At 38.6% G+C, this 26,847-nt stretch overlaps 1 protein-coding gene across 2 annotated transcripts in view; it reads right to left on the reverse strand.

Moving 5' to 3' along the window:
• EPRS (glutamyl-prolyl-tRNA synthetase) overlaps positions 1-26,847 on the reverse strand; it is a 100,316-nt gene that overhangs the window by 38,227 nt on the left and 35,242 nt on the right. For both annotated transcript variants that reach the window (XM_011929451.1, XM_011929450.1), the window contains 6 exons: positions 21,310-21,420; positions 17,330-17,466; positions 16,240-16,447; positions 15,409-15,521; positions 10,619-10,736; positions 6,050-6,409 (listed from right to left, as the gene is read on the reverse strand). In XM_011929451.1, coding sequence (XP_011784841.1) covers positions 6,050-6,409; positions 10,619-10,736; positions 15,409-15,521; positions 16,240-16,447; positions 17,330-17,466; positions 21,310-21,420 — 1,047 coding nt within the window. The remainder of the gene's footprint in view (positions 1-6,049; positions 6,410-10,618; positions 10,737-15,408; positions 15,522-16,239; positions 16,448-17,329; positions 17,467-21,309; positions 21,421-26,847) is intronic.

Here is a 26,847-nt window from a genome sequence, read left to right on the forward strand (position 1 = left end):
CTATGATCTTGACCACTACGGTTTGCTTAGCGTTACAGAAAACAATGATCTAAATGTGCATTTTATTCCCACTAACATGCTATGAAAACTGCTTTTTGAAAGAGATATTTGAATAGTACTCTGAGTTTGTCTCTTAGAATATACAATGAAGAACTGATGGGTGGAGAATAAATTATCTCTTAATACTAGTTTTCTGGATTAAAAGACATTTACAAAGAGAAACTGGGTGGTATACTATTATTTAGTACAGTATCATACAACAGCAGAAGCTGAAAGAGCATTGCTAGTAGAATTTAAGTTGTCAGTGGACAAAGACTGTTTTAAACTTACCTAACGTATGCCAATACAAACAGAAAAGGTTTTCAGCAAATAATTGGTCATGTGGATTAACGAGAAAAAGAAACAACCTACACAAAAGACTTTGGTAAAGGTTTAAGATGGGAATTTGAAATAAGTAAAAGTGATGCTAATATTATGACTAAAAACTGGAAAGTTAAATAAAATGGAGAAAATGGACAAACTTCTGATTACATCCTGACTACATTCGGAATGAGTACTCAAACAGCTATTTTTTCAGCAGCCACTAGATGTAAACATTTCTCCATGGGGAAAGGAGTGAACTTTTAAAAACAAAAAACAAACAAAAAAAAACTGGAACGTTATCCATTTGAAATAATAGAACCTTTCAAAATAGCCTGGGTATCTCGATTCTAAATGCAAAAACTTTTCTCAAAAATACTTTTTTCAAACTTGTTTTTTTCCAACTTTATTACCAGTCACTCACTTTTCCTCCTTACTGGCATATCTAAGAGAACTATATCTACACACATTAGTAATGATGACTCCTGAAAGCAGAGATTCTCACTTGGTGGGGAGGGGGATGAATGAGTGGTAATCAGAACAGAAAATCCTTCCAAGTAAGTGAGGGAAGAGTGATGATGCTTGTATAATACTTTTTAAAGTCTGCTAGGAGATTTAGTAAACTAAAATTTCACAGGTTTCAAAGAAAGACACTTTAAGAAAATAATTAACCGATCGTGTGTAGCTTAAATACCTACACCTGTAAGGAATAACCAATTACTGAAACCTGATTCTAGGAGCCAATACAGCATAGGGTAGACCCCAGATCTTGATGTCAAACCTAAATTAGAACAAAACACCTGTTCTCCTGCTGCTCAACTGGGCTGATTCGTTTACCTAAATCACAATGTACCTGCTACTTTTCTCTGATACAGATCAATTAACACAAATTCTGAAGATTTTCCAGAAGATCCCCAAGTCTTGTGAAGTATCCTGAACCACAATCTGATGTAAGATGCATTTATATTTGTTTAGATCAAAATCAATTTTGCATTAAGTACTAAATACAGATATAGCTGGAATTCACTACACACGTTACAAACAACATCAAGAAAAAGATAGGCTTTTTTCTGACTTCCTTCCCTGCAACATTTATCTTTTGGCCTGAGACATCTTAAAGCTATTTGGGTGAGAGTGCAGGGTGGCAGTTTCCTAGAACAACCTGCTTAATGGACAAAGGGGTACAGTGATGTATGTCCTTTCCTGATAAACTGTGATTTAGGTTTTAAAAAACAGTAACATTGGTGTAAAAAATAAAAGAGCAAAGATTGGCAAGATGAATTATTGGGGGACATAAAATACAAGGTTCCATCAATTAAAATGCTGCAACTACAGAAGCAAATGGTGATTCAACCCCCCTCCACATAGACTGCATATGGCATAAAGAGAGAACATTAGTGACAAAACAGTTGTGAATTATTTTTATTTAATAATCATTTGATTTTGTTGTTACTTGATTTTTAAAGAACTGTTAACTATAATGGTTCTCAAAACTCTTTCTTCCAAAAGGGCTACATAATAAATATTTAGCCTATGTGAGTCTCGGTTGCAACTATTCAACTCTTTAACTGTAGCATGAAAACAGCCATAGACAATACGTAAACTAATGACTGTGTCTGTATTCCAATAAAATTTCACTTACGGGCTGGGTGCAGTGGCTCACACCTGTAATCCTAGCACTTTGGGAGGCCAAGGCGGGTGGATCACCTGAGGTCAGGAGGTCGAGACCAGCCTGACTAATATGGTAAAAACCCGTCTCTACTAAAAACAAAATACAAAATTAGCCAGGTGTCGTGGCGCACACCTGTAATCCCAGCTACTTGGGAGGCTGAGGCAGGAGAATTGCTTGAACCCAGGAGGAGGAAGTTGCAGTGAGCTGAGATCTCGCCATTGCACTCCAGCCTGGGCAACACAGCGAGACTCCATCTCAAAAAAAAAAAAAAAAAATTCATTTACAAGGAACAGGTATACAGCCAGACCCAGCAGCTCAGGCTTATAATCCCAACACTTTGGGAGGTCAAGAAGGGAGGACGGCTTGAGTACAGAAGTTCAAGACCAGTCCTGTTAACATGGTGAAACCCCATCTCTACAAGCAATACAAAAATTAGCCAGGCCTAGTGGCATGTGCCTGAACTTCCAGCTACTTAGGAGACTGACATGGGAGGATTGCTTGGGAGGGTGAGGCTGCAGTGAGCCATGATCGAGTCACTGCACTCCAGCCTGGGCACAGAGCAAGACCCTGTCTCAAAAGAGAAAGAAAAGAAATTTGTTTTAAAGTGGCTTTAATTTTTAATGTAACTTAATATTAAGCGTTATTATATCTTTAGTGTATTCTCTGTTATGCACCTCACACTATATCAACTTGATCCATTATTTTATGCAGCAACCCACTGAGCAGGAGAAAAAGAGTAAGAGGAGCAAAAGATGGTAGACTTGATGGACTTCAAGTTTTTATTACTTGCTTGTCTTTTTGCTTATACTTTGCCTTTACGCTTAAACGTTATTTCATAGAAGCATCTATCTGATCCTGAAGCAGGAAAGAGAAGATTAAAAACAAAACAAAACAAAAAACAGAGCAAGAAAATTCTAGTTGAAGCTGGTAACCTAAAACTTCAGCTGGTCACCTTCCTTACCTTTCAACATGACACAGTAAAATAACCACCTTTGTAGAAAACTGAATGGTTAAGAGGCTTAGGCAAATTATTAATGTAAAACAAGCACAGACTTGCTAAATAATGATAAACTAGTAAAACTATAACTCTCTAGCGCTTTCAATGGAATGCCCCACTGTCACCACCTCTCAAGGTAAATAACATGGGAATCAGTCAGTACTTTAATCTAGGCTTTGTAAATTTCAGGAAGTTACTTTCATATTCAGTTTCTCCTCTGTTGCTAAAACAAGCAAACAGAAAAAGTAGCATTCTTTGAATATTTTTGTACATGGCTCTTGGGGAGACTAAAAAGTGTATGGTACACAGTGCCAGATGCAGGCTAAATGCTAGTGCCATTCCTAATAACTGGGTTCATTCTTTAGAAGAGAAGAAACATTTACTACTACTAGCATTCAGAGAAAAAATACATGTAGTAGAGCAGGTCCTTGAAGAACATTGTTTTGTTTGATGTCATTTCATCATAACTTTGAAGAGAAAAAAACGTTGACTCCCAGCCAAAGCCACTGTCTGTGTGGAACATGTGCATTCTCCCACGTCTGCGTGAGTTTTCTCTGGGAACTCCGGTTTCATTCCACATCCCAAAGCTGCACACATTAGGTGAACTGGTGAGTCTAAATGCTCCCGGTCTGAGTCTTGGTATGTATGAGTGTGCCCTGCAATGGAATGTCTTATCCAGGGCTGGTTCCTGCCCTGAGTCCTGAGCTGGCCACCCAAAACCCTGAACTGGAATAACTGAGTAAATAATTATCTTACTTGTCTTTATTAATCTTTCTTAAATGTATAGACAGCCCATATTTGTTTCCATTAGAAGTATTTGGGTCTTTATTTAGAGGTCTGTGTAATGCAAAAATAATGATTTTAAAAAGAAAAAGAAGACAAAATACTACAAAAGAAAAAACGAAGACAACAACAACAATAAAAAAACACAAGAAGTTTGTGTAATGTGATGTTTTTGGGATCAGAAATATGCCAAGGTAACTTAATTCTTGTTTATCTCAATTAGCCTATTGTTGTTATACATCATTTTGCTTAAAGTCTCAGTTTCCAAGAACCTATGAACAACATTAAGACTTAATATATTTTGAAACACAGATATAGTATAAAGTAGGCAGCATTCAATAAATGTAAATCAGACTAAACTGAAGTCAGATTTATTTCAGTATCACATTTATTAGTATTTAAATACCTAATAAATTACCTACCCAATTACCAAAGCAATTTAGATCTTTTTACCTTAAGCTGACTTTTCATAACCTCAACAGTGTTATTTTATGAAAGCATGCTATAACCCATTAACACAAAAGGATGGGTGATGGATTCATACTTGACTGTTACTCCAAGTATAATGGTTTCTGCTGTTACTATTCCACCCATAATTAAGCTGACAAAACTTGGCACATAATCTCAATATATTCTACTTACAACGAAGAAATTTGAAGACCAAAGCCCTTCCCTTCAAATTACACCTAGAGAGGAGTACATATTTAGTTTCCAGCAGATACAGTGCAAAATGTTCCCAACCTCCCCATGAGGTAGGAAACATCGCGAATTTATATCCTAAACTCATACATCCAGCAGCATTTATTCCTCGAAGCAAAGCTGTTTTAGATAATCATGGTTCTTCGGGATCTCAACAGGCTATTTAGGTTGGTGCAAAAGTAGTAACTGTGGTTTTTGCCATTAAAAGTAACGGTAAGAACCGCAATTACTTTTGCATCAACCTAACAAAGGCTTTCTCACAGTTCACAATGGACTGACAGAAAAACATTAACTCCTGGGGCAAGACCTCAAAATGTGAGGTTAAATATTCATGATTGAAAGTATCTTAGGTGGCAGGGTTTCATGTCAGATGCTAGCAACTTATTGATGAGGTGAGGAACTTACTGAATTCTCCAGGCTGAGCCTAGGACCCTGACAGGACAACAGATCTGACATTTTAGAACAAATCCCTTTCCTGCCACGTAAGTCAAGCCTCGTGGTGTACCATACCTCTCTGTGTATGTGCCACACCCTAAATTCTACAATTTTTTGCAGCTCATCAGAGGCTGAATTGTTTCTTGTTGCAGTACTATTTATCCGATCACATCTTAGAACTATGCTGCTGTTTGAGTAGAACTACCTACCTTCATTATTAAATATGATCTTTCACAGTCTATACAGATGCCATTCCCTTTGTCTCTTACTTACATCAAGTAAGTCCATTTCACATTAGGTGCCACACCCACTTGGCTAAATGTTTTGCCTAAGGACATACTGAAACAAGAATATAATTTATACTTCAGTCAAAATTTCATATAATTTGAAGGCCCTGCTATGAAAAGTTGGAGATAATCACTGGTCAAAAACCTCTTGACAATCCATTGGTTATTCCCTGAATACGCCTTGTACCTTCTGACCTCTACCTCTGCTGGTACTGTCTTCTACACTAGCAGTTCTCAAAGCATGGTGGTCCCTGGGACAGCAGCATCAGCATCACCTGAGAAACTTTCTAGGAATGTGTATTTCCCACATGCTCTGAATCTACTGAAAAAGAAAGTCAAGGGGCAGGGCCTAGCAATCCATGTTTTAGCAAGCCAGTAATTCTGGTGCACAGTAAAGCTTGAGAACCATGGTTTCACACTTAAGAGTGCCTTGTTCTGATCTTTTTTTCCCATAATGGCTGATTCTACTTCAGGATGATTTTAAATATCCTTTATAAATTGTTTCCGCCTTTGTTGCCACTTAAAAACACAAACCCTTCACATAGCAACTTATACATATCACAAAGGATTACAGTCACATCACACAAGAGTACAGGGAGTCTGTACGTTTCCTTCCCCAGTAAGCCACGCCTCAACTAGATTATGAGCTTCTTACATATATTTTCAGAGTCTGACACATAGCAGGTATCAATTAATGTTGATTATTACAACAAAATATGAGCAGTCTATGTTTTATAAGAAGATGAGACTACCCTAAGCAGTTTGAATTCACACACTTAGTGAAAATGTGGTCTTGACTTTCTCTAACATACTGACCTTAGGGGCTTTTTCAGCTTTTAGCTTACGAACCACCTCCCCTTGTGCAGCAACTTGATCATACAGAGATTTACTTTCCAGAATACTTGCTGACGAATTAGAAGAAATATTCTGTCCTATTTCAGCAGGAGGGTTTCCAGGTTTATATTCCTGGCCAGTTTTCTCCTTATATTCAGCTTTCAAAGACAAAAGCTGTTTTACAGCTGCATCTATATCTTCCTTTGGTGCTTTCTTGGCTTTTAATTCACGAACCACATCTCCTTGAACAGCCACTCTATTGTAAAGGACCAAGGAATCCTCAGATGTAGTACAATTATTATTCAGAGAAGGTGTTGGTCTATCCTTAAAAGGAGCAGAGGTCTACCAAGAGAGAAAATCAAAAGTAAAATAATTAATTCATATTAAATGTTTTCCCATAAAATTATTTCAAACTCATTGTTTTATAATGTTTCCAATTTAAAACAAAAACTTTAAACTTCAATCCCTTAAAAAGCTTAAATGAATAATCTCATTCCTAAGTATTTATCCTAATGAAAAATGACAGGAGTAAACATAGATAGAGGTACAGACAAACTCACTGGAGCATTTTTACTATTGTAAAAACCTGAAAATGCCCTAAATCTTTGTCATTAGGGGACTAAAGAAATTATAACATATCCATCAGGTCTGAGACTAAATCACTGCTCTACCATATACTCACTGTGCAACTCTGAGTTAGTTATTTAAGCTGCTTCCTTACTATAAAAGGGGGATAACCATATTTAACCCATCAAGTTGATGGGAAAATAAAAAGTAATCTGTGTAAAGCTGTTAGTCACAAAGGCTGAGAAAAAGTGAGTATCAATAAGCATTAGCTATCACTATTAATTTTTTAAGAGATAAAATATAGCTAGATTGTTGATAAGGCAAGACCTCCATGAAATTCTGTGATATAATTGTAACTCATCATTGTGGAACAGTTTCATTTGTGTAAAATTATAAGTTTACAGGTATATATTTGTATATAAGTAAATGCAACAAATCTAGAGCTATGTTCACTAAAATCAACCGTGAAGAGTGAATATACTACTTTTTGCATGCTTTCTGCTGCCTACATTGCATTCTTCCCTACTGAAACCTTTCTAACATTAAAACCCAGTTCACATTATACCTTCCTTACACCTTTTTCCTTTAAATGATCTGCCACTTAATTTTTCAGAATAATCTTATCCATATTCACAGAGTCTTATGTACAAATTTCAAAAATTTTCATCTCTATTCCAGAATTCTGACCTGCTCCCAGACCCAGCATTTTCAATGTCTTCAAGACATCTTTACCTAACCAACTAACAGGCATCTCAAGCTCTATCAGAGTTGCATTTTACACAGGGGTTAGGCTCTCAAGTGGGCATGTCAGTAAAGAAAACCCATCACTCAAAATCCCCCCCCATAATTCCTTAAATCACTCATAGTATTTTTAGTGAGGTTCTATATATACACTCATAAACTCTAACATGCATATATAAATGCATATTATACATTAAAGAATACAATTCATTAGCCACCCTATATCAAAAAAATATATTTGTTCAGCAACTTTTTTTTTTTTTTTTGAGACAGAGTCTCGCTCTGTCGCCAGACTGGAGTCCAGTGGCGTGATCTCAGCTCACTGCAATCTCTGCCTCCTGGATTCAAGCTATTATCATGCCTCAACCTCCAGAGTAGCAGGGATTACAGGCCTGCACTACCACACCCAGCTAATTTTTGTATTTTTAGTGGAGACGGGGTTTCACCATGTTGGCCAGGATGGTCTCAATCTCCTGGCCTCATGATCTGTTTGCCATGGCCTCCCAAAGAGCTGGGATTACAGACTTGAGCCATCGCACCCGGCCTGTTCTGCTACATTTAATTTGCAACATAAATCATCACAATCATGGTTAGTAAATAGGGGAACATATGAGTGAAACACACACACACACAAACACTGCTTTGTGTGTGATTTTTCCCAATGTATTCAAGTTTTATGTCAAATAAAGAAGCATGCAGGAACAAGCTTTTCATAATTAAAGAGAAAACTTTAGAAATACATTGACAATCTGAAGAAAAACCCAAAAACCTTTTGTATAAGTGCCTTCCTTTAATGAGGATGGTGCTTAAAAAACGTTTTTTACTGTCACATTAAGCCATCTGATGAAACAGTACATGGGGATGGAAACTTCAAAGATGTGTTCTCATCTGCTAAAACTTAAAAATAAAAACAAACCCCAAAAAACTGACAAAGCAGGCAATACCCTGGATGAGAATTTAATTTTGATAGTATCAGCCTCTGTTGGAGACAAATATCCTCAAAGATCTACACATCACAGGGAAAAGCATTATTCTTCTTCAGGTTTAAAGCTGCAAAGTATCTCTGACTGCAGTACTGGGTATAAGTGCCAGTCAACTGTACCTGAATTTTGAATTTCTATTCAAAAGTGTGCAGGTTTCAAAGCATGTCCACACTTTTTTTTTACTTTCCTCCCACCAAGAATGGGGGTGTCTGTGCACTCTCCTGAATCTGAGCAAGCTTGTTATTGATTTGAGCAACAGAGCACAGTAGAAATGATGCTATGTGAGACTTCCGAGGCTAAATCATAAAATGGAATGCTCCTTTTACCTCATCTACCGGACACTTACTTTTGGAGGCCTTAAATGACAGTTAAGAAATCTTATTACCCTGACACTGCCATGCTGGAGAGGCCACTTGCAGCTATTCCAGTCAACTATTCCACCTGAGCTCCCAGCCAACACCAATATCAACTTGGCATCCAGGTGAGGAAACAATTTTAGAAGCCAGCCCAGGCCAGGCACGATGGCTCATGCCTGTAATCCCAGCACTTTGGGAGGCCGAGGTCGGCGGATCACCTGAAGTCAGGAGTTTAAGACCAGCCTGGCCAACATGGTAAAATCCCATCTCTACTAAAAATACAAAAAAAATTAGCTGAGCACGGTGGTACATGCCTGTAGTCTGACCTACTTGGGAGGCCGAGGCAGGAAAATCGCTTGAATCCGGGAGGTGGAGGTTACACCGAGAAGAGATCATACAACTGCACTCCAGTCTGGGCAATAGAGTGATACTCCACCTCAAAAACAATAAAATAAAATAAAAACAGAATACAGCCCAGTTGAGTCTTTGATGACTGCTACCCAGCCACCATCTGACTGAAACCATATGATATACACAGGTTTTAGTGGTTTGCCTCAACTCTGTTTTTCTTGATAAATTAGCTGTTATTTTTAGTATGCGATTTCACAGAACATGAAGTTTTTCAAGAACACATTTTAATTTATAGCATAACATCAGTTATCTTTCTAGGATATGTAAAAAATGAGAGGCACAGGTGGGAACTGGGACCAATGAGGGAAGGGCAACCAAATTTCCCATCTCATGCTTACTCCAGGAGTTACTCAATAATACACAGCAGCAATTTTCAAGGTGTGGTTCACAGATCCTAAGGGGTATATAAAACTCTTTTAAAGGCGATCTGCAAGGTCACAGCTATTTTCACTATATTAAGATATATTTTGTCTTTTTCGCTCTCATTTTCTTATGACTGTTCATGCAGGTTTTTAGAAGCTATTAAGTCAGATATTAAAGAGGTCTGCAAAAATTTAAAGCCATACCACTCAAACTAAAAGTTTTATTTTGGAAAATTTTTTTTAATAAAAACTTTTTTTATGTTAACATGTAACTGGATTTATTATTTTTACATGAATTAAATCCTTTTAGAACTTCTCAATTTTTAGTATGAGAAATACTGATAAATACAACCCACATAAACAAATAATTTTTAAGAATATAAGGGAGTCTGGCCAGGCACGGTGACTCATGCCTGTAATCCCAGCACTCTGGGAGGCCAAGGTGGGGAGATCATCTGAGGTCAGGCAGTTTGAGACCAGCCAGGCCAACAGGGCAAAACCCTATCTCTACTAAAAATACAAAAATTAGCCAGGCATCATGGTGCACACTTGTAATCCCACCTGCTCAGGAGGCTGAGGCATGAGAATCGTTTGAATCCGGGAGGCAGAGGTTGTAGTGATCCCAGATCGCACCACAGCACTCCAGCCTTGGGCAACAGAGCGAGATTTTAAAATCTTACATGAAAGGATAACAACAAAATGCAAAGAGCAGCCTTAATTGTCTACTTCAGTCTCCACAGTAAGAAAGATAATCATTTGTAAAGAAATATATTCTAAACTCTGGTATAGAAAGACCATTTATTTATTTATTTATTTATTTATTTTTTTTGAGACGGAGTCTCACTCTGCTGCCCAGGCTGGAGTGCAGTGGCCGGATCTCAGCTCACTGCAAGCTCCACCTCCCGGGTTCACGCCATTCTCCTGCCTCAGCCTCCCGAGTAGCTGGGACTACAGGCGCCCACCACCACGCCCAGCTAATTTTTGTATTTTTAGTAGAGACGGGGTTTCACTGTGTTAGCCAGGATGGTCTCGATCTCCTGACCTTGTGATCCGCCCGTCTCGGCCTCCCAAAGTGCCACCGCGCCCGGCCCATTTATTTTTATACACATATCTGTAAAAGTCATTACTTACCTCATTTTTTGTGACTTCTACTTTGGTCTTTTCCTTTGACCCTGATGTTGGCATTTCCTTTGTGTGTCCATCAGGAATGTATATCAAAACGCATGGGGCTTCTTTGCAACTATATGGGCTAAAAAGAAAATAAAGGGACAAAATAGTTCATCTGAACAAAATTATCTGAACAGCAATAAACACTGAATTCCTAGATAAATTCAATGGCACTAAGTTAACGCTTTTCTTTCTTTTTTGAGACAGAGTCTCACTCTGTTGCCTAGGCTGGAGTATGGTGATGTGATCTAAGCTCACTGCAACTTCCACCTCCTGCGTTCAAGTGATTTTCCTGCCTCAGCCTCCAAGTAGCTGGGATTACAGGCACACGCTACCACACTAATTTTTGTATTTTTAGTAGAGACAGGGTTTCACCACGTTGGTCAGCCTGGTCTTGAACTCCTAACCTCAAGTGATCCGGCCACCTCAGCCTCCCAAAGTGCTGGGATAACAGGTGTGAGCCACAGAGCCTGTCCAGTTAATGCTTTTTGAAGTATAAAATAGTCCATTCTCTTACTCAAATCAGAGGCTCTTCAGAGAAGTTCTACAAACAACAAATGCAAAAATAAAAATTGACAGTCCTGGCCGGGTGCAGTGGCTCACCCCTGTAATTCCGGCACTTTGCGAGGTCCAGGTGGGCGGACTGTCTGAGCTTAGGAGTTTGAGATCAGCCTGGGCAACACAGTGAAATCCCATCTCTAGTAAAATACAAAAAATTAGCCAGGCATGGCGGCGGGTGCTTGTAGTCCTAGCTACTCGGGAGGCTGAGGCAGAAGAATCACCTGAACCCTGGAGGCGGAAGTTGCAGTGAGCCAAGATCATGCCACTGCACTCCGGCCTGGGTGACAGAGTGAGATTCTGCCTCCAAAGAAAAAAAAAACAAACAAAACTGGTCGGCCGAGGTGGCCCATGCCTGTAATCCCAGCACTTTGGGAAGCTGAAGCAGGTGGATTACCTGAAGTCAGGAGTTCGCGACTAGCCTGGCCAACATGGTGAAACCCTGTCTCTACTAAAAAAAATTACAAAAAAATTAGCTGGGCATGGTGGCAGGCGCCTGTAATCCCAGCTACTTGGGAGGTTGGGGCAGGAGAATCGCTTGAACCCAGGAGGTGGAGACCACAAAGAGCTAAGGCTGCACCATTGCACTCCAGCCTGGGCAACAAGAGCGAAACTCTGCCTCAATGAAAAATAAAAAATAAAAAATAAATTGACAGTCCTTATTATAAACTTCCAATCTATGAACTTTCATACCTATGAACAAACTAAGCCCAGGGCAAAATTACATCTGCTATACCTGCCACTAGAAAGGGCGTTAGTGAATGTTAATGATACTCTTGACTTCAAGAAAATTTGTCTACATACCACACCTAATCTGCTTATAAGCAGAAACATTTCTGTAAAACGTTTATTTATTTTAAATATTTAAGGGTGGGTATAGTGGCTCACATCTGTAAACCCAGCACTTTGGGAGGCCAAGGCAGATGGATCTCTTAAGCTGAGGAGTTCAAGACTAGCCTGGGAAACATGGTGAAACCCTGTCTCTACAAAAAATACACAAATTAGATGGGTGTGGTGGGACATGCCTCTAGCCCCAGCTACTCAGGAGAGACTGAGGTGGGAGGATCACCTGAGCCTGGGGACATCATGCCGCTGCACTCAAGTCTAGGTGAGAGTGAGACCCTATCTCTTAAAAAAAATAATAACAATTTATAAGAATTTCTCAATTCCAAAGGATAATTAGCAAAATTCTATTGCCACTTTTTGGCAATTATGAATAATGCAGCTGTAAACATTCACATACACATTTCTGTGTGAATGTGCTCTTTTCCTTTGGCAAATACGCAGGAATGGAATTGATGGGTCAAATGGTAACTCCGTGTTTAATTTTTGGAGGAATCATCCAACTGTTTTCCGAAGTAGCTGAACCATTCTGCAACCCTACCAGAAATACATATGGGCTCCAATTTCTCCACATTTCTAACCCTTGTTACTGTCTTTTTTTATTTCAGCCATCCTAGTGGTATGCAATGATATTTCATTATCATTTTGATCTGAATTTCCCTAACAACTAATGATGCTGAGCATCTTTTCATGTGCTTACATTTGTACATCTGCTTGGAAAAATGTCTATTTAAATCCATTGTTAATTGGGTTCTCTTCTAGATACAAGTCCTTTTACAGACATAGGTGCAAATATTTTCTCCCATTCTGTGACCTGTGTTTTCACTTTCTTTGAAACACAAAATATGTTAATCTTGACAAAGTCCAGTTTATTTTTTTTCTTTGGTTGCTTGTGATTTAGGTGTTACATCCAAAACAGCATTGCCGAGGTTACAAAGAGTTACATTCACATTTTCTTCTAAGAGTTTTATAGTTTTAGCTCTTACATTTAGGTGTTTGATAAATACTGAGTTCAATTTTGTATATGATACAAACTGTACCCAACTTCACTCTTTCGTGTGTAGCTGTTCAGTTCTTCGTGTGTAGCTGTTCAGTTTTCAACTATTTGTTGAGAAGTTCAAAAGCTTTCTAAGAATAAAATGAGAATCTACTCTGTTATTTTAGTTGGTGGTACTACCACCACTACAAAATACTTAAGGAGGGCTTAGTAACTATCAGGCACAGTGCTACACTGTATGCATGCATGAGCTTATTTGACTAAAGGAAATGTTATATTAAAATGAATAAGGTGGCTGGGCGTGGTGGCTCAAGCCTGTAATCCCAGCACTTTGGGAGGCCGAGACGGGCGGATCACGAGGTCAGGAGATCGAGACCATCCTGGCTAACATGGTGAAACCCCGTCTCTACTAAAAAATACAAAAAACTAGCCGGGCGAGGTGGCGGGCGCCTGTAGTCCCAGCTACTCGGGAGGCTGAGGCAGGAGAATGGTGTGAACCCAGGAGGCGGAGCTTGCAGTGAGCTGAGATCCGGCCACTGCACTCTAGCCCGGGCCACAGAGCGAGACTCTGTCTCAAAAAAAAAATAAAATAAAATAAAATGAATAAGGTTACTCATATGATGAAAAAGCCACAAGGCCATTCCAGGAAAAGGCATCAAGTGCTTTAGAAAAGCCCCAGGCAATTTGGTACATATGTTAAATAGGAGGGATCAGGGAGAGAAAACTCCAACAGGTATGGCTCAAGAGACGCCATAACATGAAAAATCTTGCATGTCAAACTAAAAAGTTTAGCTTTTACCCTGAAACTAACAACATTTTTGTTTGTTTGTTTTGAGAGAGTCTTGCTCTGTCACCAAGGCTGGAGTGTGGTGGTGCAATTATAGTTCACTGTAACTTTGAACTCGTGGGCTCAAGCAATACTCCTGTCTCACCCGCTTGAGCAGTGAGGATTACAGGTGTGTACCACCATGCCTGGTTAACTCTTTATTTATAATTTTTTGTAGAGATGGGGTCTCACTATGTTACCCAGGCTGGTCTTGAACTCCTGGCCTCAAGTAATCCTCTTGTCTCAGTCTTGCAAAGTGCTGGGATTATAGACATAAGTCATAGTGCCTGGCCAACCAACAGAGTTTTTAACAGTACAGAAATGTGATAAAACTGTTACTCTTAAATTTTCAGACTGGTGGGCATGTGAAAACTGAATAGGAAAATAGGAAAAGGATGAAATTGGAGGCAAGAAGATACTTGAGAGCCTATTTTGGCAATCAAGGAAGCAATGCTATAGCCTGAAAAAAGGCAGAGCAGTGGATCCACAGAGATGGACTAGATGGGCAACACAAACAACAGAGTTTGCTGACTGAAAAAAGGGATGAAGGGGAAGAATAAATCAGAGATGACACCTAGATCCTGGAATTTTGAACACGTTGAGTTTGAAATGCTTGAAAGAATCTATTCAGAGATATCTAAAAGGCAGTTAGATTCACAAGACTAAATCTCAGAAGAGGCATTTTGACTACACAGTTACAGAGATATCGCTTAGAAAAATAGTAGAGACAAACAGAAAAGAAATAAAGGAACAAAAATTTACAAAGTTCTCCTTCTAATAATCCTGTTATTTCATGGTTAAAAAAAATACAAATATTGGTTATTGTTTTCCCTCTAAATGTACCCTGTTTGTACCATTTATCTAGTGAAAATACACTACAAAGAAAAAGATAATGGTAATAATTTTCACCCAAAGATAGGTAATATATAGTACTGAAATTTTGTTCTTTATACTTGACTACAAGAAAGTTAATTACAAGTTGGTTTAGTTTCAGAAATGAATAATTTATCAATGTTCAATGAGCATGTTGTTTCAAAGATCATTTGTTAAAATAAATTACTTAAGGCCAGGCGCAGTGGCTCATGCCTGCAATCGCAGCACTTTGGGAGGCCGAGACGGAGAGATTACGAGGTCAGGAGATCGAGACCATCCTGGTTTAACACAGTAAAACCCCGTCTCTACTAAAAATACAAAAAAATTAGCTGGTTGTGGTGGCAGATGCTTGTAGTCTCAGCTACTCAGGAGGCTGAGGCAGGAGAATGGCGTGAACCCGGGAGGCGGAGCTTGCAGTGAGCTGAGATCGCGCCACTGCACTCCAGCCTGGGTGACAGAGCGAGACTCCGTCTCAAAAAATAAATAAATAATTACTTTAAGTCTAAGATGTTAAATATAAAACAAAGAAAACTGAGAAAGAGACTGAGAAAGAAAACTGTCAGGTATGTTATTTTAGTGAAAGTTCAATTTCTAAAATATCACTCACTATAATAACTTTAAGCATTTTCATTTAGATGTTCAGTTACATTTACTTACCTAACAGGTTCATAAGGTTGATCACATATGAAGAATCCTCTTCTCTGGAGTTGTATAATATCTCCTTTTTTCAAATCCTTAAGGCAGGGATCCCCTAGCATTAGTTCCTCATGCTGTAAAGATGATATAAAACCAAAGTACACTTTCTCAAAATCAGAGCAGTAAAACAACTCTAAAATGCAAGCAGTTTCCACTAACTAAAATATTCCCATTTTAAACAGATATGTTAAGAAGCTCACTACTTGAGGACACACAATGAAACGGTGAAGTGTTAAAATAAATGACAATTCAATTTATCACATTTTTAAAAGTTAACATTCATAAACTGGCCTCAAAAAACATTTTAAATAACTTGACTGGTATTCCTGAAGAAATAATTTTCCTGCTATAAATATGAAATATGATGCAAGAAGCACGTAATAGACTTAGCTGAAAGGCATGCTGGCGTAGCGCTTAAACACAAGGGTCAGATTTGAATCCCAACTCTACTATTTACTGTTTGTCCTCAGGTAAGTTACTTAACCTCACTGTGCTTCAGTTTCTATCATTTATAAAATGGAAACATTACTTACATCTTTTTTTTATTTTTATTTTTGGTAGAGCCTGTTGCCCAGGCTGGTCTCGAACTCCTGAGCTCAAGCAATCCACCCACCTTGGCCTCCCAAAGTGCTAGGATTATAGGCATGAGCCACCATGCTCAATCAATTTACATCTGTTGATTTAAATAAAATTCTACACATCTTATCCATTTTATCTGAGGATCCGAAATATATAAAATTTAATTCTAAAGAAAAATTTAAAAGATGAAATATGGTTTCTTTGGAAGGTTACCTTACTGTTTTTGTTGACATACTGCTTAAAGTCCTCATCTTTTCCTAGCACTGACTTTGTGATCAAGTGCTCATAAGTGACACAGATTGCTGGAACAGGAAGAGCATGTGTAGTTTCTGCAAGCCAAGTGATCTTAGTGGTTTTCTTGTAGTCTTTGTTTTCCAAATTCAGCTTTGCATCAAGAGATATGATTTTTCCATCTGTATTTCTAGATAAAAGATTAAAAGTATTCAAAGAAATATTAACCACAGCTGCCATAAATTCACTATTTTATTCTATAATAATTATTTTATATTATTGAAAAATAATTTATTTTGTAATAAATGGATAAGAAATTTTCTTTGGAAAAATTCCAAATTAAACATTTATTTGAGCTTCTAATATGCCAGACATATACTGGTTAAAACATAAATACACCATAATCACTGCCATTGTGATACTAATAATCAACTAGAGAACAGATTCACATATAATTGATGAGGAACATGTAAATATTTATTAACTTAAAGTCACCTGCATTAAGCATTATAAAATCTGAATTACTATGTTTAAAAACATTTGGCAGTTACTTGCAATCATATGTAATAACAGTGCAATTAAGATTTCCGAGTTTGCATAAATCAATCTTCAGCATACTATGTTTCATTTACAGAATCTGAAGATCAAATTCATAAGTGTAGCACGTTATAGTAACTAGAAAGTCAAGTTCATTATTAACCAATTTTAAAGTAAATTTTAGTATAAAGATTATCTTATACATATAAATTCTGTCTAAAAGATCCCCATGTCAGGCAACTGTATAGAGTCTCTTTTCATCATGTAATTTCTCACTAAAGCATTACAACTATTTTTTATATCCAGATGTTGTAATTTTCATCACCACAAATAAAAGACATCTTGATAGCCTGTTAATAAACTGAAGCATATATGGAAAAAAACTTAATTTGTGTCCAGAATTTGCAGTAGCTACGTCTGGCAGATTTACCAGTCAGCAACATGTATAGGTCTGAATTTGATAATGTTTAATAAGTAAATACAAATAAAATGCTTTTCTCCCATGTCTATTTGAAAACAAACAAGAAGTTCTTACTTGTGTATTTTTGTAATGTTGAGGTTGCCCCAATTTATAAATGTAACCATCTCACCCTCTGAAAAAGTCTCTGCATCAGCACCTTCAACAAAAACTTTGGGACTATACCACACAGGCTTCAAGCCAACCTCAGGATTCTGATTGACAAAGAAAAGCAGAGTGTCTGTTGAAACAACAACTTATTAAACCCAGTATGCAAATTTATAAATTCATTCTATTCTTTAACCACACAAAAGTCTTCTGTGTTACTAAACTGTTAGCAGTTCATTGCTGTATTAGGAAGAAAATGCTTTACTCTTTCTCCATTTTAACATAAACATATTCCCAATTCTGTTCTTACCATTTAAACAATACATACTTGGCCTCAGTAGAAATTAACAGTTTGAATTCCAGCTCTGTCACATCAGATCAGCAACCTGACCACTAATATTAATGAAATTAGATAAGGTAGCCTGCCCCTAAGATTACTTCCAGCCTAAAAGAATCATTCATTGCCGGGCGCGGTGGCTCAAGCCTGTAATCCCAGCACTTTGGGAGGCCGAGATGGGCGGATCACGAGGTCAGGAAATCGAGACCATCCTGGCTAACACGTGAAACCCCCTCTCTACTAAAAATACAAAAACTAGCCGGGCGAGGTGGCGGGCGCCTGTAGTCCCAGCTACTCGGGAGGCTGAGGCAGGAGAATGGCATAAACCCAGGAGGCGGAGCTTGCAGTGAGCTGAGATCTGGCCACTGCACTCCAGTCCGGGCGACAGAGCGAGACTCCCCCTCAAAAAAAAAAAAAAAAAAAGAATCATTCATTGATTTCATAGCTAAGACAGTATAATTTATCTCTTAGTATCTCTTCAACTAGAATCTGCTTCCTATCCTTAGAATCTCACTGCTTCGCCAGGTGCAGTGGCTCACACCTGTAATCCCAGCACTTTGGGAGGACGAAGTGGGCAGAGCACGAGGTCAGGAGATCGAGACCATCCTGGCTAACATGGTGAAAACCCGTCTCTACTAAAAATACAAGAAGTTAACAGGGCATGGTGGCACATGCCTGTAGTCCCAGCTACTTGGGAGGCTGAGGCAGGAGAATCACTTGAACCTGGGAGGCAGAGAGGCTGCAGTGAGCCGAGATTGCACCATGGCACTCCAGCCTGGGCAACAGAGCGAGACTCTGTCCCAAAAAAATAAATAAATAAAAGATTCTCACTGCTTCTGCAGCAAAAGAGAAAATAAGTCATTCTTGACCAGTGGCTATGGGACATTATAGGACAACAGATGCCACCTGGAGGAAATTATGGACCTTTCAGATTTTAGAAGACAAACTTTAAAGAAAGTATTATCTATATAGATATAGATAAGTAAATTTTCTGCCTTTCCAGTGTGTATGATATGGAAAGAAAAAGAGATGAGGAGAATAAAAAGTGCCATAATTTCAGTTTTTACTTGGCAGAATTTTTTTTTTAAAAGTGCAAGAAGGCCTTTTGAAATAAACATTAACCAGCATGTGTTTAACAACTGTTCAATGAATTCACCAATGCATTTGAGAAAAATCAGTAAGTTTTAACAACCGATAACATATTAAGCTTGGAATAGAATACTAACAGGCTAAATATAAAACACTTTGCGAGGGAAATGTTATATGAAAATTCCACAGAGCAAACTGAGTAATCCAGTCACAATTTAAGAGTGTGCTTCCTTAACAATTAGTTCTTATTTTTAGCAATGAGCAGTACTTAGTGATTTAATTTTTTAAATTTTATTTGAGGTAAGGTCTTGCTCAGTCACCCAGGCTGCAATGCAGTGGTATAGTTATAGCTTACCGCAGCCTTGAACTCCTGGGCTCAAGTGATCCACCTACCTCTGAGATTACAAGCAGGAACCATAATGCCTGGCTAATTTTTTTATTTTTCATAGAGACAGAGTCTTGCTACATTGACCAAGCTGGTCTCGAACTCCTGGCCTCAAATGATCTTCCCACCTCCACCTCTCAAAGTGCTAGGATTACAGGCATGAGCCCCCAGCCTAGTAATTTAATCTAACCTATCTGACTACAACTGTCATTTTAATAAACAAGCACTCTTCAAAACTATTATTCTCATGATTCAAATTTTAAAATATTCAGTATGCTTCAGATTTATGCTAACTGTACAGTAGGTGATATGGCAGATCAGATACTACTACTTACCTGGTCAAAACAATCAGATGTAAAGAAAGGCAAACCCAAATCAATCAAGTAAACACACACCCCAAATCTTATTAGGATTCAAATCTTTCAAATTAAAAAGTAGCTAATGACATACATGGGGAGACAATCAATCATATAAGACTACAATTTAGAATATGTATAGCTCTTTGCAATGCATATCATCTTATATGTAGGTTAGTTTACCAACATAGTTATAAGCTTGGTTACTAGTATATGAGTTAGTCTGTGAACGTAATTTTCAGTATATAATAACGTTTTTTATAGACAACTTGTAAAAGCTGAAATAAAAGAACTCTTTCACCAGCCTAGACAACATGGTGAAACCCTGTCTCTACAAACACCAGCCTGGGCAACATGGTGTAACCCTGTCTCTACAAAAATGTACAAAAATGAGCCAGGTGTGGTGGCATGAACCTGTAGTCCCAGATATTCAGGATGCTGAGGTGGAAGGATCACTTGAGCCCAAGATAGAGGATGCAGTGAGCTGAGATCATGCACCAGAGCAAGGATCATCTCAAAATTGAAAACAAAACAAACAAACAAAAAAACTTGTTTTACTTCAAAATTGTCAATTAAGCAGTCATGAGAATCTGGGATGACCATGGCTTAACAAAGAAGTACTCTATGGTACTTGTATTTAAGATTTCTATTCAGGGCGGGGCACAGTGGCTCATGCCTATAATCCCAGTATTTTGGGAGGACGAGGCAAGCAGATCATTTGAGGCCAGGAGTTCAAGACCAGCCTGACCGCCAACATGGCAAAACCGCATCTCTACTAAAAATCCAAAAATTGCCAGGTGTAGTGGTGCACACCTGTAATGCCAGCTACTCAGGAGGCTAACACATGAGAATCACTTGAACCCGGGAGGCAGAAGTTGCAGTGAGCCAGAATCATGCCACTGCACTCCAGCCTGGGCCACAAAGCGCAACTGTCTCAAAGAAAAAAAAGAAAAAAAAATTCTATTCAGAATTTAGATGGACACTTCACTTATACTTTCCAAACAGAGGAAATGGCAGTGTAAGAGACTCTGAAGTCAAGCTGTGATTCCACAACAGTAGGTGTAATGTTTTGGCTTAAAGACAAAGGTGAGTGAATACCCTAGTTAATAGAGAATGCGCCTCAGATTCCATATAAAGATAGGAGTTTGAATTATAACTCATCTTTCAGAATTACTCTAGGAAGAGATAAATTCTCATTACACACTAGTATGCTAACTCTATAGAATAAAAAATAAGCACCAACTGGGCATAACAGTTCTGTGATGTACTGTGGATTGTTACTAAAATAAACTTCTTTAAGGCAAAAAATCCACAAAAAGTTTTACTTCAATTAGTGTCAAATCCCGACAAACAATGTTGAACAGAAAATCATCTTGGCTGGGCGCAGTGGCTCACGCCTGTAATTCCAGCACTTTGGGAGGCTGACGCAAGCAGATCATGATGTCAGGAGATTGAGACCAACCTGGCCAACATGGTGAAACCCTGTCTCTACTAAAAAATGCAAACATTAGCTAGGCGTGGTGGCGGGTACCTGTAATCCCAGGTACTCAGGAGGCTGAGGCAGGAGAATCACTTGAACTCGGGAGGCGGAGGTTGCAGTGAGCCGAGATCGCCCCACTGCACTCCAGCCTGGAGCTACAGCGAGACTCCGCCTCAAAAAAAAGAAAAAGAAAAAAAAAAATCATCTCAAAATCATGCCATTGCCATGAAAGCACATTTTCCTTTTTATTTCCTGCTCCTTCTTTTAGCAGAGGAAACACATTGGTGAAACTGTAAGAGTGACCTTTGGGTGTTTGGCTACTTCTTTCATCTCCTCCTGAGCTTCAGGTACATTCACTGGGATCACTTCTTTCTTCAGTAATGCAACATATCGTGGAGCCACTGGGTCAATAACCTGCAACAAATACATCCTCATGTTAAAACACTGAGATATCTTATAGAGCATCATAAATAAAATAAATAATAGCACAGGAATACTAACTGGCATTTTTGTTACTGCATTTACTAATTTTTTTCATCTGTTAACTCTTTTCTGATATTTACCATCAAGCAGAAAAAAGAGAAACAACTGTAAACCAAGACTACAGAAGGATTTAGACTTCTTTCACAAGAATAGCTACTGGCAGGTGAAAAGAAATCAATTAAAGAATAATATTAGAGTTATTTTGAAAATAATTTTAAGATCTGATATTAGAAGGTAAGAAAAAGTTATCCAGTGGGGTTGTATCTTAATCCTAAAGGTAAATGTGATATTTAATTTTATAGTTTGGAGAAGTCCATTTTAAGAGAATACAGATATTTTTGTTTCAGTATTGTTTTCTTTAATCAGCGTTAGGGTAACACATCACCGTCAAAAGCAGAATAGCATTTGGTCACTATAATAAGGCAATTCTATAGATTAAAAGTATAAATGGTATTTCTACTATATGCTATATATAGAGGTCACTATATATAGACCAATATATTCTCAGTATATTCCCAGTACCTAGGCTAGGGCCTGTCTCATACAGGTTATCAATAAATATTTGCAGATTGACTGAATAAATGGTCATACACATTATGCTCTAACCTATCCTACTTCCAAATCAGTAGTAGCATCCCCTTCTGGAGCTGATGTATTTTTCTCACGTCACAGTTCAGTGGAAAATTAGTCATGATGACCAATCACAAGAGCAATGTTTAGACACTATATATAAAGCACATGTGAGAAAAATGTATATGAAAGCAAAAACAGTCAAAGAGCTAAGTAATACAAGTTATTTTTTCTCATTAGAAGAATGCAGAAAATGGTGGTGTAATTAAATTTGTTTTTATTTTTCCATTGTTACCATTATTGGGTCAGTTTTTTTGTCAGTGTCTTGAAGATAGTTTTCAGCTTCTGAAAAGAGTATCGTGGAAATTCTGAATGAACTCAGAGAGGAAGCCATCGTCAGAGAGGTCATTCATGCAAAGTTTGAAAAGCTATTTAACTTCTCCTCATCTGCTAATCCTCATCTGCTTATATTTCATGCTAATACTAAATCAGTACCAGCCTTTCTCAAGTTCACTGTTTCATTCCTTCCTCGAGGCTTAAAGGTCATTTTTATCAGTTAAGGATTTCCCCTTTCAGCTTCTACTGGGCTGGAATAATCAAAGATTTAATTCATGACTGGCTACTCAGCTCAGCATTTAAGTTAGTAAGATACAATTTCTTTAAAAAAGCTGAAACTAGACAACGCTGCCCGAGAAACTTAGTTCATTGCAGCTGCTTCCTCAGCTGACAAAAGGAACAGAAGAATGTTTCCTATACTTGACTAATTTTAATCATCACTTGGGGCAGTTGTCAGCACAGATTCTGAGACAACTTACCGCCGAAAAAATTATAATTTTAATGGTCTGAAGTAAATTTCAGAAATCTAATTTTTAACAAGCATTCCATAGGATGGTTAGGATCAGGCATATTTGGGAAACTTGGATTAAAAGACTTAAAAGGTATTTTTAGCTCTAAAAATATGCAATCCTAAAAATCTCTGGATCAGTGGTTTTCAAATTACTCCAAAGAGTCCTAAAGATTTCAAAGGGGTGCCCCAGCAGCACTAAGTGGAGGTGGAAGGACCAGAGGGCCTCCTGATCCCCTTCACATACTTCAACCAGAATAGCTATGTTTTTGTTTTATTTATTGGGGTTTAATTTTCAAGAAAACTTTCACTGGAAGGAAGTCTCCTTATTTGCGGAGTAGGGAGAGAAGTCTCCACATACTTTATTAGCTGGGAACAGATGCAAGGGGGTGGAGATGAGAGTTCGGGAAAACTATATTATACTACTGAAATACACACATTTTAAAACTAAAGCAGTCAATAAGGGTTCATAGAGATTGATAACAGCTCTAAAATGAACACCTTAAACCTGTGACTCTTCTGCCTTGACTGAAAAGTTAAAATCTTAACACTTAAGTAAAAGCAAGAAGAAAATTAGTGAGGCTAATGCAAAGTAAGCTCTTGAAATGTCTCCTACTACTATCAAGGAAAAAACTATTTATAGATATATTCCATTTAACTATGATACAGAAAAATAAAGTACTAAATTCCTATCAAGATGAAAACTCAGGCTAAGAAAAAAAGGATCACGGTATTGTCGAAGAGATACTGTGATAACTAATCACACGTCTCCTTTCCCGTCATCCATTTTCTCCCTTTTCTTTACCATGTAAAGTTCACTCCTAAAATAAGGCTCTTTCTCCAAAGAATCATGCAAACAAATCTAGCTAATTTTTTTTAAACAGAAGCTGCTTTAAAAAAAAAAAAAAAAAAAAAAAGCTAAGTTAGTTAAGAGTAGGAGAATGTCCAAAGAATGATGATTTAGCTCTGCAAGTAACATTTAACTTCACAACTCCATGGCACTAAATTTTGTTAACCGATGCTTCACTTAAATCTTACCTGCAGAGCTTGAGAAGAAAGAGCAAGCTAGAAAACAACAAAGCAGTAATTAGAGGTTGAGAGTGCCATGAACTCTAAATAAGAGGGATATGTACCTTAAGAGTTGAAGGGAATGGGTTTCAGTGTATGAAGACATCATGAAAGTCAGCAATAGAAACAAAAAGTAATGATCAGAATGACTTCCTTTTCACTACCAGTTGTCTAAAAACAATACTATGTTTTAAAGACAAGACAGTATTTAATGATTAAAGATCTCGCAGGATTTAGGAGAAAAAAAGCAGACTGAAAATACTCATCAACTTTCACCCTTTCCCAACCGCCCACTTAAAAGAAATAAAAGGTTTTGTTTTGTTTAAAGGCACAAATCCAGAAGGATTAATACAATAAAAGAAGAGAAGGCTGGGCACGATGGCTCATGCCTGTAATCCCAGCACTTTGGGAGGCCGAAGTGGGCGGATCGCCTGAGGTCAGGAGTTCGAGACCAGCCTGACCAACAGGGTGAAACCCTGTCTCTACTAAAAATACAAAATTAGCCAGGCATGGTGGCGGGCACATGTAATCCCAGCTACTTGGGAGGCTGAGGCAGGAGAATTGCTTGAACCCAGGAGGTGGAGGTTGAAGTGAGCCGAGATTGCACCACTGTACTCTAGCCTGGGTGACAGAGCGAGACTCCATCTCGAAAAAAAGAAAAAAGAAGAGATAACAGCAACAAAATTCTGGAAGCTGAAAACATAGAAGCATCCCCTCTCCACTCCATATAACCAGGCAACAGCCTCTCCTCTACCTTGACAAAAGAATGGAAGTTTACTCTGTGAGTAAGAGGGTATCTAGATCCTGGCAGATACCAGAAAGAGCCAAAGGAAAGGGTACTGCACGAGAGACAAGAGGAATAAGTGAATGTATGATAGTAGATGTATAAAACCCTCAGCAGTCTTCTCCCATTTGACTCCAAAACCTGGCAGCCAGATCTTCACACTTCAGGAAGGCGATTCAATGAAGCCCCTCTGGGAAAACTGCCTAATCCTTGAGAAAAGATATAAAATTACTGACATGGAATTTCTCCAACAAACTAGCCCAGCCAGATCATTGTATAGTGAAGCTCAGTTGAAAGCCCAACTCTCATTCTTCAGGCTTCCAATCACTCTTTATTTCCCCACATTAAACATAAGCAGATAACCAAGGCTCTAACCAAACATCTGAGAAATGCCTTTAATGTGAAAGAAACCAAAATAAACAAACTGGGGAGAAGAGACACCACTCTGCAAAAAACCCTACTAGTAATATCATGAAATAAGAATAGAAAGTTATTTTGAAAATTCAGAGAAGAGAAACACTGGAACTATAATAGCATAAATAAAATTCAACAGAAAGGTGGGAAGATAAAAATTAAGTAGATCTGTGATAAACCAAAAGACAAGAAGGAAAATAAGACAGAAAACAAAACGAGGGTACCAGCCCAGGAGGCCCAGTATCTTCCCAAGAAGAGTTCCAGAGAGAAGAAATACGTAATAGAGAAGAAAGAAAAAGAATTCAAAGCCAGGCACAGTGGCACACACCTGTAATCCCAGCACTTTGGGAGGCCGAGGCGGGTGGATCACGAGCTCAGGAGTTCCAGACCAGCTTGGCCAAGATGGTGAAACCCCGTCTCTACTAAAGCTACAAAACTTAGCCAGGTGCGGTGGCAGGCACCTGTAATCCCAGCTACTCAGGAGGCTGAGGCAGTAGAATCGCTTGAACCCGGGCAGCAGAGGTTGCAGTGAGCCAAGATCGTGCCACTGCACTCCAGCCTGGGTGACAGAATGAGACTCCATCTCAGAAAAAAATAAAAGAGAAAAGACAAGAGAAAGAAAATAAATGACAGAAAGGGAAAGGGAAAGGGAGAGAATTCAAGAAAATTTCCCAGAACTGAAGGAATGAGTTTCCAGACTGGAAGCCATATGCTCTTCCAATGGATGTGGATGAAAACAGACCCTCACCATGGCCTATCATCACGAAATTTCAGACAAAAACACAGGTCAGATACAAGGTTTCAAAAATTTTCTTCATCCCATGCTCCCCTTGTCAGGGAGCTACCAGAGGTATAGAGTAGGACTGAGTGTCCAAAGAATGATGTATTACCTTCAGGAAAGCAAGAAGGTAATATAAAAAAAAGAAGATCCAAGAATGGGGCAATGTTCTGTAATGTCCATTACAGAACAAAAGCAAAGGGAATCCCTAGGAAGATGAAGAGACCTAGGAAGATAACTGTGCCTCAGAAGCCAATGGGCCATGAATCCAAATCAGGTTACAGAGCAGCACAGAAGCCTCTGGCAGAGATGTCTCCAAAATGAAACTCAAAGTACACCTAAGGCATCTGAATATCTTGGTGGGAAATTTCCACATCTTGTGGAGACAGAAAAGTATGCAGGGGTGCTGGGCGTGGTAGCTCATGCCTGTAATCCCAGAACTTTGGGAGGCTGAGGTGGGCGGATCACGAGGTCAGGAGTTCCAGACCAGCCTGGCTAACATGGCGAAACCCCATCTCTACTAAAAATACAAAATTAGCTGGGCGTGGTGGTGGACGCCTGTAATTCCAGCTACTCGGGAGGCTGAGGCAGGAGAATTGTTTGAACCAGGGAGGTGGAGGTTGCAGTGAGCCCAAATCATGCCATTGCACTCCAGCCTGAGGCAAAAATTTTTTTTTTTTCTTTTGAGACAGGGTCTCACTCTGTCACCCAGGCTGGATTGCAGTGGTGTGATCAGGGCTCACTACGGCCTTGATCTCCTAGGTTCAAGTGATCCTCCCAACTCAGCCTCCCGAGTAGCTGGAACTACAGGCATGCACCACACCAGGCCCAGCTAATTTTTTTTTTTTTTTTGGAGAGATGGGGTCTCACTATGTTGTCTAGACTGGTCTCAAAATCCCA

This window comes from Colobus angolensis, unplaced genomic scaffold (genome assembly GCF_000951035.1).
Source record: "Colobus angolensis palliatus isolate OR3802 unplaced genomic scaffold, Cang.pa_1.0 Scaffold81, whole genome shotgun sequence".
In the NCBI taxonomy this organism is placed as follows: Eukaryota; Metazoa; Chordata; class Mammalia; order Primates; family Cercopithecidae; genus Colobus; species Colobus angolensis.